Source organism: Rhipicephalus sanguineus, chromosome 11, assembly GCF_013339695.2.
Source record: "Rhipicephalus sanguineus isolate Rsan-2018 chromosome 11, BIME_Rsan_1.4, whole genome shotgun sequence".
NCBI classification, from domain to species: Eukaryota; Metazoa; Arthropoda; class Arachnida; order Ixodida; family Ixodidae; genus Rhipicephalus; species Rhipicephalus sanguineus.
This window is the reverse complement of record NC_051186.1, coordinates 57,736,457-57,750,319: the sequence shown is the minus strand read 5'-3', so window position 1 is coordinate 57,750,319 and position 13,863 is coordinate 57,736,457. Positions and strand designations below refer to the sequence as shown.

Genomic DNA, 13,863 nt, shown 5'->3' with positions numbered 1-13,863 from the left:
CGAAAACGATGGTTTAAAAAATGTCATGGACTCGGCTTCGGATAACTTGCTTATTCTCGGGCCACTGCTACCGAGGCTAGAGACTCCGTCGACGCGAAGTGAGTTTGGCGAATGAACCGGCCGGCAAGTGCGCTTTGCAGCGAGTGTTACTAGGCGTTCCGGTGCGACAGCGTACGAATGACGCTAACAGCCAAGTGCACTTAAGTTGCCCTGTGTGACAGGGGTATTACATTACAAACTACAGCTGACCGAAAGTAATCATCACAACTTTCCAAGGGTAATGAAATTACCTTGGCTTCAAAGGCTTTGAGTTCGAATGATACGCGGCTTTTCTGTGCTTCTGGCTCGCTCCCGCACTCGAGTTTGTACACTCGGATTAGCTTCGCTTTGTTATCTTTCTTTCCCTTTTTTTCTTTTGATAAATTTCTCATGCCACGCGGGAAACGGACGTCACAATTAGTCAAAAAGTAACTGGGAAAGTAATGAGTCATTTTCTTAAAATTACTCGATCGAAGTAATTCTCATTACAACATCAACCTCATTACAACATCAAACATCATTACAACAGCAAAAAAAAAAAATTACTGTCAAGTACGGGGAGGGAGTGCTAGCGAAGTTCACTCACCCAACTTCAGGCGTGCATACCAACGCTGCCTCGGGAGTTCATTAACAGCAAAAAGTAACGCGCTCGAAATAAGCGACTGCGCAAACACCACCGGGCACCCCGCATTTACTAACAGGTACCGTTTTTATCCCTTCCTAACCCTCACGCGAAGCTCCAGTTCCGGCTTTCTTCTCAGCTACGAAAAATGTCCCATGGGGCTAGCTTTCAATGGAGACAGGCTTTACATCAGGGAGAAATAACAGAAAGAAAGAAAGAAAGAAAGAAAGAAAGAAAGAAAGAAAGAAAGACTACAACTGGAAACGGCAATGGGAGGACAGGCTCACCAAATCTAACTGAAATGCGGGAAGGGCAAAATCCGAAGCGCGCGTAAAACGAATACTGACTGAGTAGCGGGCAAACCAAGAACGAACTTTAAAAACTTTAAACAAACAAAGAAAAAAAGTTCCGTACTCCTCCGAGGTTCCCGGTGGCCGACTTTATATACACAGACTAACCCGCCAGCAGCAGCAGCAGCAGGGGCCTAAGCGAGTGGGTAATTTTACCGGCGGCAAGTAAATTCATTCGTTCCACTCAAACTACGCAAGTTTTTATTTTCTTTTTTTTTTCTCGAGGACGATTTTCAGTCACGAAGTGAAGGGTTTGGGCAGAAGAACCTCTTGGATGGAGTGGAATAAAAATAAAAGTACACCCACCCTAGCCGAGAAAAACTAAAAAGAAATACTAGAAATACAGAAAGCGAACGCTGATGGCCATTAAGCACGCATTGCATGCGCAGCTAAGACGAAGAAGTAGTAAGATGGAGTCCCGAAGTCAGCGCTAAAAAGAAAAGACGCTGTAGCACGGTGTATATGTATATATATAAAAACTTACACCGAGCGCCAGAGAAATGAGTGGAGAGGGCAACATGAAGAAATGGGTGAAAAGAAGGAAAAGGCGCCGAGAGAGAGAGAACAACTTTATTCTCCATCGGACGAGGCAGGATGGAACCGAGGAAGACGTAACGGGCTGCCGCGGCGAATCGTTGAGCGAATGCGCCCGGAACTCTCCGGCGCGCGCCAAGCTCTCGGCGCCTGCGGTAATCAGATTCCTTCTCGTCGCGTTTCGCCGGGATCCATAATCCCCCGCTTTCTCCAAACACCCATCCTTTCGCCCCTCCTGGCTCGATGGGTGAGGCGATGCGGAAAGCTAAGGTCCCAACGTCGGTGAGAAAATGCATTAAAAAAAAAAAAACTACAGAAAACGCCGAGAATGAGACGACAGTAATGCTGCTGACTCGCTGGTTCACGCGAAGGGAGGAGGCAGCCTAAGGGCAATCATCAAATGTTAGCCCCATCGACGAGGCAGGCGGTGTGGCTATATACGCGGCCACATAATTAACGAGATTGATAGCGTCCAAGCGGACGAAATGGGTCGGGTCGCTCTTAATGATCATTTATCTATAAAGAGACACTACAACGATAGCTGGATGGACGGATGAAACCGTGTAATAGATAAAAAATCGGTCCGATTCGCTTACTCCCTGCCGATCCCCATTTTTAATACGTTTTTCGCTCTCTTGATTGATCAGTTTTTTTGTTGTTTTTTTCACGCGTTCATCGCCATGCTTGGAAACAATTCATTACCCTCGTAAAGTAGATAGACATGGTGACGGTAAGGCCAAGGTCGGCATATTCAATTCACTCGTCACTACAATCGCCACAAATTAATTTCCCGAGTTTTACGTACCAAACTTATCATATTCTCCAGTGCAAGCAAACTAAACCAATGGGGTGTGTTCCTTTCTTTTATCCATCATTCCAGTAAGGACATGAATCGCGCTTACATATACATACATTGAAAAGAAGTTGTGAACACCGCGCATGCGCAAGACCATAAACAGATTTCTTTTTATACCCCTTCATACGGGACCACCAGCGGGCACCTGACATCGACTCTAGTAACTGTGGGAACTCCTAGTCTGCCCGCGCCGGCATTGACTAGCCGCGTAAACTGCAGTAACACCAAGTCCGTGAAAAAAAAAAAAAGACAAAACTTTAAAAAGGCACCCGCGCCTTGGCCACCGCTACGACGCACACACGCGCATGCGCGGTGCACTGCAACCTTAAGGCTAGCAAATAATGCACGTACACTACTGCGGGAACCGGCGCGGAGTCTCGCGTCGCAACAGATGACCACGGTTAGGACACGCCGTGTCGCCACTGCCACGGCAGCGTTAATAATTAACTGGATGAAAGCGCGCGCGGCCAGTGAGCTGTCCACGACGGTCGTCGACCGTTACAGTGACAGAGAAAGAAACAAAAAGAATCTCGCCGGCTCCAAATGCATATAAAGGGTAGCCATAAATTAATAAATATAACTGCCGGGAACACTGTAACACGCTCCGGGAGACTTTTAATGTATTATTCAAGAACGCATCGACGCCGCACATACAACCGACTTGTGTAAGTACTGTCAGCCACATTACTCTTCATTACGAAAGAGTGGTAACGTAACGACAAGAGTATCTTGGCTTACGCGCGCCTGCGCTGGTATTTCGAGAAATATTGCAGCAGGGCTCCGAGTGCCTAACTGTTCATGTCAATATGGCGGCGTGCGCACCAAGGACAGAGATACGAAGGTTGTGGGCTCGCTTCCCACCGGCAGCAGCAAGTTCTTTTTCCGTCAACTTTAATTATTTTCCCTACATCTCGTAATACGTAACTTCCAATTAAACACTACACAACTCCCCCTGTACCTCCCTTTGACTTCCGTAGGTCGTGCCCAACGACTAAAGAAAGAGCCCTACATCGATTCCACTTCTCTCGTTCAGAGACACAGTGAAGTGGTTTAGCGCTTGTATGTCAAAAAGGAAAACAAAACAAAACAAAACAAAAACGTAAAAGTAAAAGAATGGTTTCACAACATAAGGTAATCGCACGAAGGCGCTAGCCGAGAACGTCTTCACGTGCCTCAACATAATAAACAAGCGCGCAGAAAGAAACTTCACATTGCAGTCTTCTTTTCTTCTTCCATAAATCAAGTCAATTATAGACTTAAAGTTGAAAATAAGATGGTACACTTGACGAGTCAGACACGACCTAAACGAGAGTCTTTTAGCACAACTAATACGACGACGCTGCTACCTTTGCCTGACGAGAAAGCCAGCGATATTTTAGGATGCTTTCGCCCACGAAGTGAGCTACAAATGGGAACACGAAGAAAAAGAACGCGCTAACAAAACAAAAAAATAACAGACAGCCAGCTAGAATGAACGACCACCCTTTCTGGCGGCGTCATCAAATATTCACAGCCCTGGCTCAAACAACGCGCCTAACGCGCTGAGAAATCCTAATCCCAGCCGCAAACATTTTATCGCCGGCTAGAACCTCACTCGACGTTTTGTCGTCTGCTACGCGTTTTCTGTTTCGTTTTTTGCCTCGTTTTACGCAGCTAATGAATGCATGCAAAATGGCGACGACAAGTCGTCGCCGCCTTCTGCTTCAAAACCTCACGGATGAATCCCAGCGCACGAAAAACTCGAGGCGTTTAACGACGGGGAAATCGGGAGCAGTTTTATTACGACGCGCCATTTAACAGCCCTTCCCGTACCCTTTTCCCCTCACCCAATCACGACCTCTTGAATATCGAATGAGACTTGGTAGCGTTTTTGCACGTCGTAAGATCCAAGTCGAGCGCCGATCGAAGCCATTAATATTTGAAGTTGCGAACTCGGCTTTTCAAGTTTTAGCGAGCGGGGTTGTTTCCGGAATCGTGACGTTGCTCGAAGAAGCCGTTAACCCTATAACGCGGTGCTTCAAAGGGCGAGGCGGCTGGTCTGCCGACAGCCTTTATTCGGTGTTTACAACATATAAAGACCAGCAATGCGCGGTCACGAAATCTCAAGGCTCGACGCTTCTTCCATACGCGAATTTCGTGGCCGGTGCACGCGAAGTTGCTCCATGCAGAAGACTATTTGCATCATTCAAGTATGAGGTCTACGGGCCTCAAATTCGCGAGTTAATTTAACGTCACACCTATTTACCCTTGCACGGTCTTATGCGGTCACTTTGTTAGCAACTACGGTAAGAGATTGACCCCTCCGAGGGTTCAGGAACACCTGTAACGAAACTATACAGTCGGATACAAAGACCGGCGAGGGCCCCCGCCCAGATGACCGAGGCGCGGTCAATGATCGCCTCCGCGATTAACGAAATATGCCCCACTCATATACTCGGCAATGTTCTGCGAAGGCGGGGCCCACCGGCCGTCCGGCTCGTGACGTCAGTCTGGAGCGCACGCCCATCGGTGCTGGCTTGTGTGTATCCGCCTTTGAGAATGCCGCAGACATTTAAAGTTGTAGCCGACTATACGCGTATGATCTGCTTTATGGCGCTTCATAAGGGGGAACGGAACGCGGGAGAGGGAACGTAATCCACCTTTCTCCACGAAGCCACTGCGCATGCACCGTTACCCTAGCGGTAATGTCGCGAAACGCCTCCTGATCTCTGAGGCTTTCGTAGAGATAACGGTTGACCCTGCCCCTACTCAAAACCCTACCAAAACTGCAGCAGGCGGCTCAGGAAAGTGAAAAAGTCTTATTTCTGCCACTTTTTACGCCACGCCGACCGATAGGCGCCAGCTAAGTCCCACTACCAGGGCTAGAAAAACAAGAATTCGACACACGCCCGTCCTCTACGCGCAAGTGGAAAAACTTGCGACCTCAAAAACTCGCGTCGGTGTGCGTCGTACTCGCCCCACCGCTGTGTCCACGACCGGCGGCACTCGTCCAACAAGAACGCCGACATGCGGACCGCCCGTCGACGACTGCTTGCTTGCTTTCGTATTCTTTTCTTCCTGTCTGCAGACGTTGAACCAAACCCCCAGCACAGCAACTACTTTCTGCCGCGCTAACGCGCGATGACGAGCCGCCACGAAGAACGCTTCAAACCACCGGCTAGACTACAGCGCCATGCCAGTTTTTCCCGCATGCTCGTCAAAAAAAAAGTGGACTACATCTTCGAGTCGGGGTCGCTGGGCGAAAGAAAAGAGGCTAGTGACTGTCGGCAACGGAAAGATATATAGAGACAACGGGAAAAGCCGGCCAGCGAGCAGAAATAACCCGCGCGCTGCGGACACCCCGACGAAGCTCAAGCGGCGGCCGCACGATTTGCGAGGACACCGACCGCACAGCGGCGCGCCGCGTGCGCCTACGAAATATATGAGAAGCAACAACATAAAGCAAGAGACGCGCTCGCCGTGACACTTGCGGTCTTTCCTACACGCAAATCTTTTTATTCTTGACAGCCGGTCAAGTCCGCTGCTATCCAGTACAACCCGTCAACGAAATGCGAAGCTCGCACACGTCCTAAGTTCCGCGTGGCCAATTCCTCATCACGATGCGTCGTACACTGACCCCAAAGAAAAAGAACTTGCATTTGGCGTCGTCTTTAGTACCCATCCGTAAAGACCGTGTGGTCGCTTACCTATGCTGAGCGTCAGAATCTCAACTGCGTAAAAGAGCCCAAGTTTCGAAAAGTGCGCGTATCTTATACGCGAAACTTCTACTTTTTAAAGAAACCAACGGAATAATAATAATATCTGGGGTTTAACGTCCCAAAACCAAGATATGATTATGAGAGACGCCAAGAAACCAACGGAAGCGCCGCTAAAAGCAGCGGCTTTTGGCATTCAGACTGAAAACATTGACACCGCCATTTCGATTCGCCGGAAGTGACGCAGGACGAAGGGCAATACGTGGAACGAGAGTCTCCTCGACACGACCTCCGAGATGAGAGGCTCCCCCAACAGCTCCGCGCAACGAGCGTCACAGCGACAAGCAAACCAAATGCACGCGTCCTCCGCTAGCTGTTCTTTCAAAGGCTGTTAACAATAAAACTATGCGAGTACCAGCCCTTCAGCATTGCTAAGGTAGCTTCAGTGGTATTTTCTCACATGCGATGAACTTCAGCGAGGCGAAACTTTGTTGCAATTGGCCTGTTACTAGCGCTAATTACTGCAGTCTAGTTATTGTTGCTGCATAACGTTTGGGACAACAAGTGACAACTGAACATTACTGGGGGGTAAACTCATGGGAAACGTTTGGGAAGACCTGCAAGTGAAACATCTTGCGTAAAAGCAAGACTTAAAAACCACTCACCAGGATGTTGTCGGCCCAGTCTTGATGAAGACGCTAGCGATGGTGGGAAAAACATTTCGAGCGGTAAATGCAACCGAAAAAAAGGATACTCGACCATTGCTTGAACACCATTCTTCTTGAAGATCACTATTCTCATCACCTTGCCACTTGGAGTGCAGATGGTGTGGATAACATCCTGAAAGAAGAATGTAAAGTTGAAACACAATGAAATGGCTGTTGTAGATATATACCAGGACAGTGTTCAGAGTGTCAAAGGAAACGTTAAAAACAAAAAAAAAATGTGTTTGACAGGTACGCACTGCCTTACAACCAAGGCAAGCAATGCTTTTTCGTGTAATACAGCAAACATATTAAATCCAGTCGAGACAAAAACTTCAAAGCCGTTTCATTGTCACATCACGGACAATGGGCTAAGAAACAGACCAGGACATCCAAACACACAGCTGTCATAGTGCGATTAAAGTATTATATTGACCCCTGTACACTAAAAAAAGTTCTCTTGACTTTTCTTGCGAGTCCTCGCTTGCTCTGATAACACTCAATTTAAAGAGACATCTCAACTCTCTTTGGAGATGAAGTGGAAGATTTTGTAGTTACAGGAACACCCACGGCAATTTCACATTTGCTACTAGTGTTCTAGTTCCACTGTGCAATCAAAAATAAATAATGAAAAAAAAAAGCTGCACAAATTAGGCAACTCCACAGGCTAACTACTTTTTATGTACCCCCTCCACCCCCAAATTCCCTTCAGACATTCATCCAGAAGTTTTCACGTATGTACCTCAGTATCCAGAAGTTGGCCCAATCTATAGTTCACAGGCAGTCACGGAAACCCCTCAAGTCCCACAACAGTCTTATGACAAGCCTACAACATCACCTCCATTATTCGGTATGTCCATTGACGACATACACTGAAAATAACTCCGGTCTCCAATGCTACACATCGTCGCAACTGTCATAAACAACTTCTCTCGTAGGCGAAACCTCCCTGAATAAAAGTTCCTCCGGGAAATTGATGGCCGCCCGCTCGCGAACCAGGTGTGAATCGATGAAGAGAGTTCCAATTCGGACGTGCTTGAGAATGGCGCACGCACAAAAGCCGGGACAAACGAACTGCCATTCACACTTTTTTCTTTCTTCCAACACGTACTCGAAGTTAATGCTACCACACGCTGGTTGCACTTGTCGGTTTTGAAAAAGAGAAGCTTTGAGAGTGGCCAAGAAACTTACGAAATAAATTTTCAATGAATGCTCGATTCATTCTGACGAATATGCAAAAAACTTGAGGGGAAGTAAAGCATTGAAGCATCTAAAGTAGTATCTTGAATATTAGAACATTGCTGAAATCATGTTCTTTGCGGCCTCGATTTGCTAAACAGTGCGAAGATTCATGGAAGGGTGCCTAGCATACCACACCGGATTTGTGCGAATACAAATGGCAGGCACTCGCACACTGTTTGTGGAAATTAAAATTGACAACCACCTGTCTGTCACACAATTCTAAGGGAAATTCTTATGGATTACCTCCGTAAGAAAGCTTAGTTGACGAAAACCCATATAAATTTTTTCCCCGAGAAATCCACATGGCTTTCTGCAACTATACAGGATTCCGCAGCACTGCTTTGCAATGCACACTGTTCGAGCAAAGAGCCATTTTTATCAATAAACACTTTAGAATACAAGCCAACGCTTGCATTCCATAATTATAAAGGGGAGGGACTTACCACTGTGATGGGGTAGGCAGGGTTTAGGATGGTCATCAGGAGCACATGGTTGGGCTTCTCTTCCTCTTGCCTGTCACACAGGGAGGGAGAGAGAGAAAAATTAATTCAGCAAAATTCCGGAATACTCACTCGAAGTGTACCTTTATAACAGATCTGTAAACAACAACCAACCCTTATCAAGGAAAAAGGAAGTTTTAAAGGCTCCCTTTGCCCACAAAAAGAAAAACCAAGATGAAGTAAGAAGTCTCAGCTGGGGAGCTCGTTGTTGCGGTAACAAATAACTGTGTGAACACCACTCCAAAGAAATTGTAGACCGCTGCATTGTGCAGCTATGTCTTTATTCCAAGTGTCTCACCAGCTATTTGACCCATGGGACATTGGTGCATTTACACAAGTGGATGCTTCCGAGAGGTAGGTGCTGTTACATTATGTAGGACTGAGTGTTGGGGTAGTTCAGAGTTAGGGTATTAATTATTAAGCTTGCACCCCTTCCACTCCTGCTCACTTTTGATGCTTTTACAAAATATGAGGCGTTTTCAATATGCATTTCATTGTCAGCAGTGTGACAGTGGAGCCCGTACAATGCATTAATTGAAAGAATTAATTGAAACAGACCCAAGGAAGAGAGAAAGATTTTCTTTTCAATTGTTTCGTTTTTATTAGCCCTGAATGCTCCCTTTGGCCTATCTCTGAAAGCAGACATGACATATTTACACGGTAATTACATGCCAACACTCATCCTTATAACATATTTTAAGGCAAAAGCCTTGAACGTCTACGTTTTAATCATACGAGGTCCAACACAAATGGTCCAAAAATAAGAAGTGAATGCACCAGCTGTTCTCATGTTCTCTGAAACAAGTCCCCAATAAACAGCCTGTTGTCTACCTGTACGAGCATAAGCATTCACTTTACACTGGAAAGCAAAGAGTGCTACGCATCATCACTGTGTCGTGGATTTTTCGAACCACTATACTGCCTCGAGTGTGACACAGGAGTATAGATAACAGTAATCATCCAAGCAGTGATCAGTTACATTGCCCTTCACATAAAAAAAAAAAAGGTTTCGACTGACACATTCCAGTTACCTGAATCGAACACAATCGCAAGATTGCAACAACTACACAAGTCCAATGACACGAATGCACCAAAAAGGTGAACATGTCTTGCCAGTTTCTGTGGCAACATAAGGCACCTAAAGTTTGAGAAAATCGACAGCAAATAATGAAATCAAGAACACGCTTTGCAATAACCAATTGACGGCAAAGCAGTAACAAAAGGGGGCGAGTGTTTCGGTAGCATTAGACATAGAACATGGCCATATACCCGTCGCTAGCCCACAAATACACAGCGTCATCAAATGCCTCTTTTTGGAGGCCTACCAGTCATTCTAAGCGACCGTAGCTTCTAACCAAAACATATGCTAGCTGTGTTAGCTCCTTCACCATTCATGGGGGCAAGTTCAAAAGACCGGCTGTAACTATCCAAGATAACAGCAGTATTTAAGGTGCAACTACAAGGTTATCTGTACCAACTACCCCTACCAATGACTCTACCAACATCCACCACTAGTAATAATACTCTTAAATACATTTGCACCTCTCATAAGCAGGGTAACACATCCGCTTTTCCTTACCAACCCCTATTTCGATGTATGCACACTGATGTCTCTTATACCTAATTATCCGTTACTGATGTGTGCTATAAAGAGATTCAGCTGCATAACAATATGTAGTGCATGAATCCTGTTATATTTACGATAATGTACAACATTTAGACATTGAAACACAACTTCCTCTTTTTTTTTTTTTTGACAGCAGCCGTATCGCTAGATGGCCCTTGCTCATAAAAAACAAGAGCACAACAGTATAAATACTTACCAGAGCATAGGATCCACACACAAAATACCCCTCCTAATGCAAAGTAAAAAAATGCCAATGCTTAAGCTAACTTTCTGAAAAGAGTCTAGTGAAATTAATTTCTAGAGTTTAAAGCTAAAAAACTACGAGAATAAGTGTTTAAAAAAAAAAGACCACCTCCAAATCCACACTAGAACAAGGAGGTTCATAAACCTGAACCTAATCTATGATATACAATGAACATTTAAACACTGATTTAGAAGATAATCGCAATCACATCGTCATTAATACATAAGCTGGATAAACTATGTCATTGATTAACCTACACACTATCATTGAAAACAATAAGCCGCAGTTGTGCTGGCAGCTAATATACTTTTGAAGTGCCAGAATGACATTAAACCCATTCAGAACCTGGGGCTCACTCCAAGCTAGGCCCCTTGTCACAGCCGAGCTTGTTGGCAGATTACTACTAGAGGCTGTCATGTGCGACTATAGCGCAGTGCATTGATTTAAGCTATTTAAGGTCCATCACTAAAACTTGGAAAACAACACTAAAACAGGTCGAAGAACAAGCGAGAAAACAGGATGTTGACTGGCAATCAAGTTTTATCGTGTTTTAGCATTTAACATACACTTATGGTAGACCGACTGTACAACCTATATAAATTGATGTCAAGGGTCAACAAATCTTCACAGTAATCACCACTGCATTCATCTTACACAGTTATTGCACCACTTCTAGCGCAGTTTCCTTAAGTTCAGATTAAGCAGAGGGCCCATTTCTTAAAAGAAAGTCTACTAAAGGCAGCACCATGTGCATCTACAGCTGTTTGTATTTTCATCATTAGCAGAGTGCTAGGTTGTATTAAGCTACTCAATGTTTGCTTTCTGCAGTGGGAGTAGACATATCCTACAAAATCTTTGCCAGGAACACAAAACCAGGCGAGCTAATGCTTCAGAATTTTTTTTTTCGCTTTATGTGCAAAGCTCTAGTTTTCTTATTTAGAACAGACCACCTAGTGACCACCAGCGGACACCTGAATGATCCATGTGACTGCGAGCCACAATTTGGACGACCTTGACCAAGGAAAATGCACACTTGTAACTCCAGAACAGAAACCAAAAATTGAGACTTACCCTCGACCACCTCCTCCTCGTTGATTGTTGTAGTAGTTGTAGCCTTGTTGCTGGTTATTTCCATAACCGCGATCCTGGTGGGGAAAAAGAAATGGAAATGAAAAAATCACGAACCGTCAGCGCGAGACCGCAAATGCACAAAACTCTGTCCCAAGGTGCCGCTCTCTCAAAATAAAGGCTACACCAAGTATGTTACTGTCAATGCCTGCATTTACAAATTTTGCATAAAATACCCCGCAATTCCAGTTTTTATATCTACACCCATTATAGAAAAAACACGCGTAGACAAACACTTTCAGCGTTGACTAGTCTTTACTCCTCAAATAGTGTGTATGGTACGGCGCGAGTCAACCGGTATGATTATGTAATCGTGAAAGCAGCAGACACAATGAACAAATGAATTAATAAGTTTGCTGCAATGAACGAACAAAGTTCACTTGAAGACACAATACCTTCACAACTGCCTATGTAAAAGATCAAAAAGGAATACGAGAATTGAGAGGCTCACAATTAAGGTGAAATTGCAGAACAATATTCACAAGCTGTTGCCCCTAGGTTTCGACGGAACTATATATTAAGGTACACCAACATTCAACGTCTCAAAGTGGCACCTAAGGTACCAGGCATGAAGTGCGAATGCTTCAACAACATCCAAGAGTTAACCAAGAGTAAGGAACTCGGCTGCCGCGTGAGCTCAAATAACAGCCAATAGCGCCACTTTTGTTTTTCTCGTTCTCTATTCATATGTAGTTCAAACAAGCATGAAAGAAACTTAACAGAACATAAAAGCCAGTCAGGTAATTGTAATTTCCACTAGACTGCATGCAAGCAAAGCATGAAGAAAAGCTCCAAAATGTACAGCACAGATGGAAAAAAAAAAAGACAAAGGAGAACATTCTTGCACAAGTCACATGTAACTGTACATCCTGCAAAGAGCAATTTAATATCTGTGGCTAGAGAGAATAAAAAACCCCACCCCACACACATTTATGATGACGGTGACTTTATCGGAAGAACTGCAGAATATTTATATGAACATATGCACGTATGAGATGACTGACGGTGGTGAAACGGTCTTCTTGGTATGGTATCGTCTACTTTGTTGCAGTGCAGCCAAAAACAACACTTTTGCTTGCGCTGCTACAATGAAGTAGAAGACACTGAAGCAATGACTCAAGCCCATGACATTGTTGCTCAACAGGAGAACATCGCAGCAACTGGGTAAGCACGGGGGGTCTATATACGTCAAACCAATAGTCTAGAACACAAAGAGCATCGTTGATTTAAATTCCGCCATTCCCAAGCCTCACATGTTGACATTTCAATTTCAGTCTCCATCAATAAAGAAAACAGCAGAGTGTCTGTACAGCTTGAATAGGAATCAAAGAAGGAGCCAATCGGTTGCTCCCTTTGCAAACAAATGAGAATCAACTCGTTCGCCCCCATGCAAATGCCGTGACAAGTGAAGCGGCACGGAGGTCGAAGTAATTTACGAGTTTCCATTAGGAAGAAGTGACACCAAGGCACCGAAAAGCAAATAGATGGGGCAACTGGTGGCGTGAAAAAAGGTTCAACAGTTGTATCGACTAGACTGGCTTCCTGCGCAAAAAGGGAACTCTAATGAACAAAAAGGGCACACGTTATCCGAAGGATGTAGGTTCGATCCCTATGGGTGGCAAGTTGTCTTTTCGTCCACTTTAATTTCCCTACGTTTACACCGTAATTACTACACTGCTGTTAAAAATTACAAATAACCTCCCCTATACTTGGCTTCATTGTCTGTTAGTTTCAGCAGGTTGCATGAAACGAAGAAAAACGAGCCCTTGATCAATTCCCCTTCTTTTGTTCAAACCGATGACACTGTTGCTCAACAGAATGTCCCAGAAACTAAATAACCATGGCGAACCAATTGCACAGAAAACGTATAAAGTCGTTGATTGAAATCCCGACGTCACCCGAGCCTCACACGTTGACATTTCAATTTTCGCCTCGAGCAATACAGAAACGTCAGCTCAGCTTGAATAGGAATCAAATAAAGAGCCAATTGGTTGCTCCCTTTGCAAGGAACGAGTTCGCCTCCACGCAATGCCTTGACACGAAGGCCGAAGTAATTTACGAGTTTCCGTTCGGAAGACGCGACATCGGAGTGCAAATAGAACCGATGGCGCAAAAAAAGAAAATTAAAACGGCTGTATTGACTAGACTGGCTTCCTGTTCAATAGGAGTGGTGGTGGGGACTCGGTGAACACAAAAAAAAAAGGGCGTACACGTCTACGCAGCGCTGAAACAGCTCGGTCGGCAAGGTCACATGCCAGCTGCCGCAACGGCGCCGACACGCACTCCCCTCGTTCTCATCCACGACTACGGTGCCGCTTCCTT

General features: G+C 45.1%; 1 protein-coding gene across 5 annotated transcripts in view; it reads right to left on the bottom strand.

The window, feature by feature from the left end:
- Positions 1-13,863, bottom strand: part of LOC119374805 (heterogeneous nuclear ribonucleoprotein L) — a 166,273-nt gene that overhangs the window by 144,812 nt on the left and 7,598 nt on the right. For all 5 annotated transcript variants that reach the window (XM_037644988.2, XM_037644989.2, XM_037644990.2 and 2 more), the window contains exons 2-4: positions 11,485-11,558; positions 8,486-8,555; positions 6,851-6,936 (exon numbers count right to left, since the gene is read on the bottom strand). In XM_037644988.2, coding sequence (XP_037500916.1) covers positions 6,851-6,936; positions 8,486-8,555; positions 11,485-11,558 — 230 coding nt within the window. The remainder of the gene's footprint in view (positions 1-6,850; positions 6,937-8,485; positions 8,556-11,484; positions 11,559-13,863) is intronic.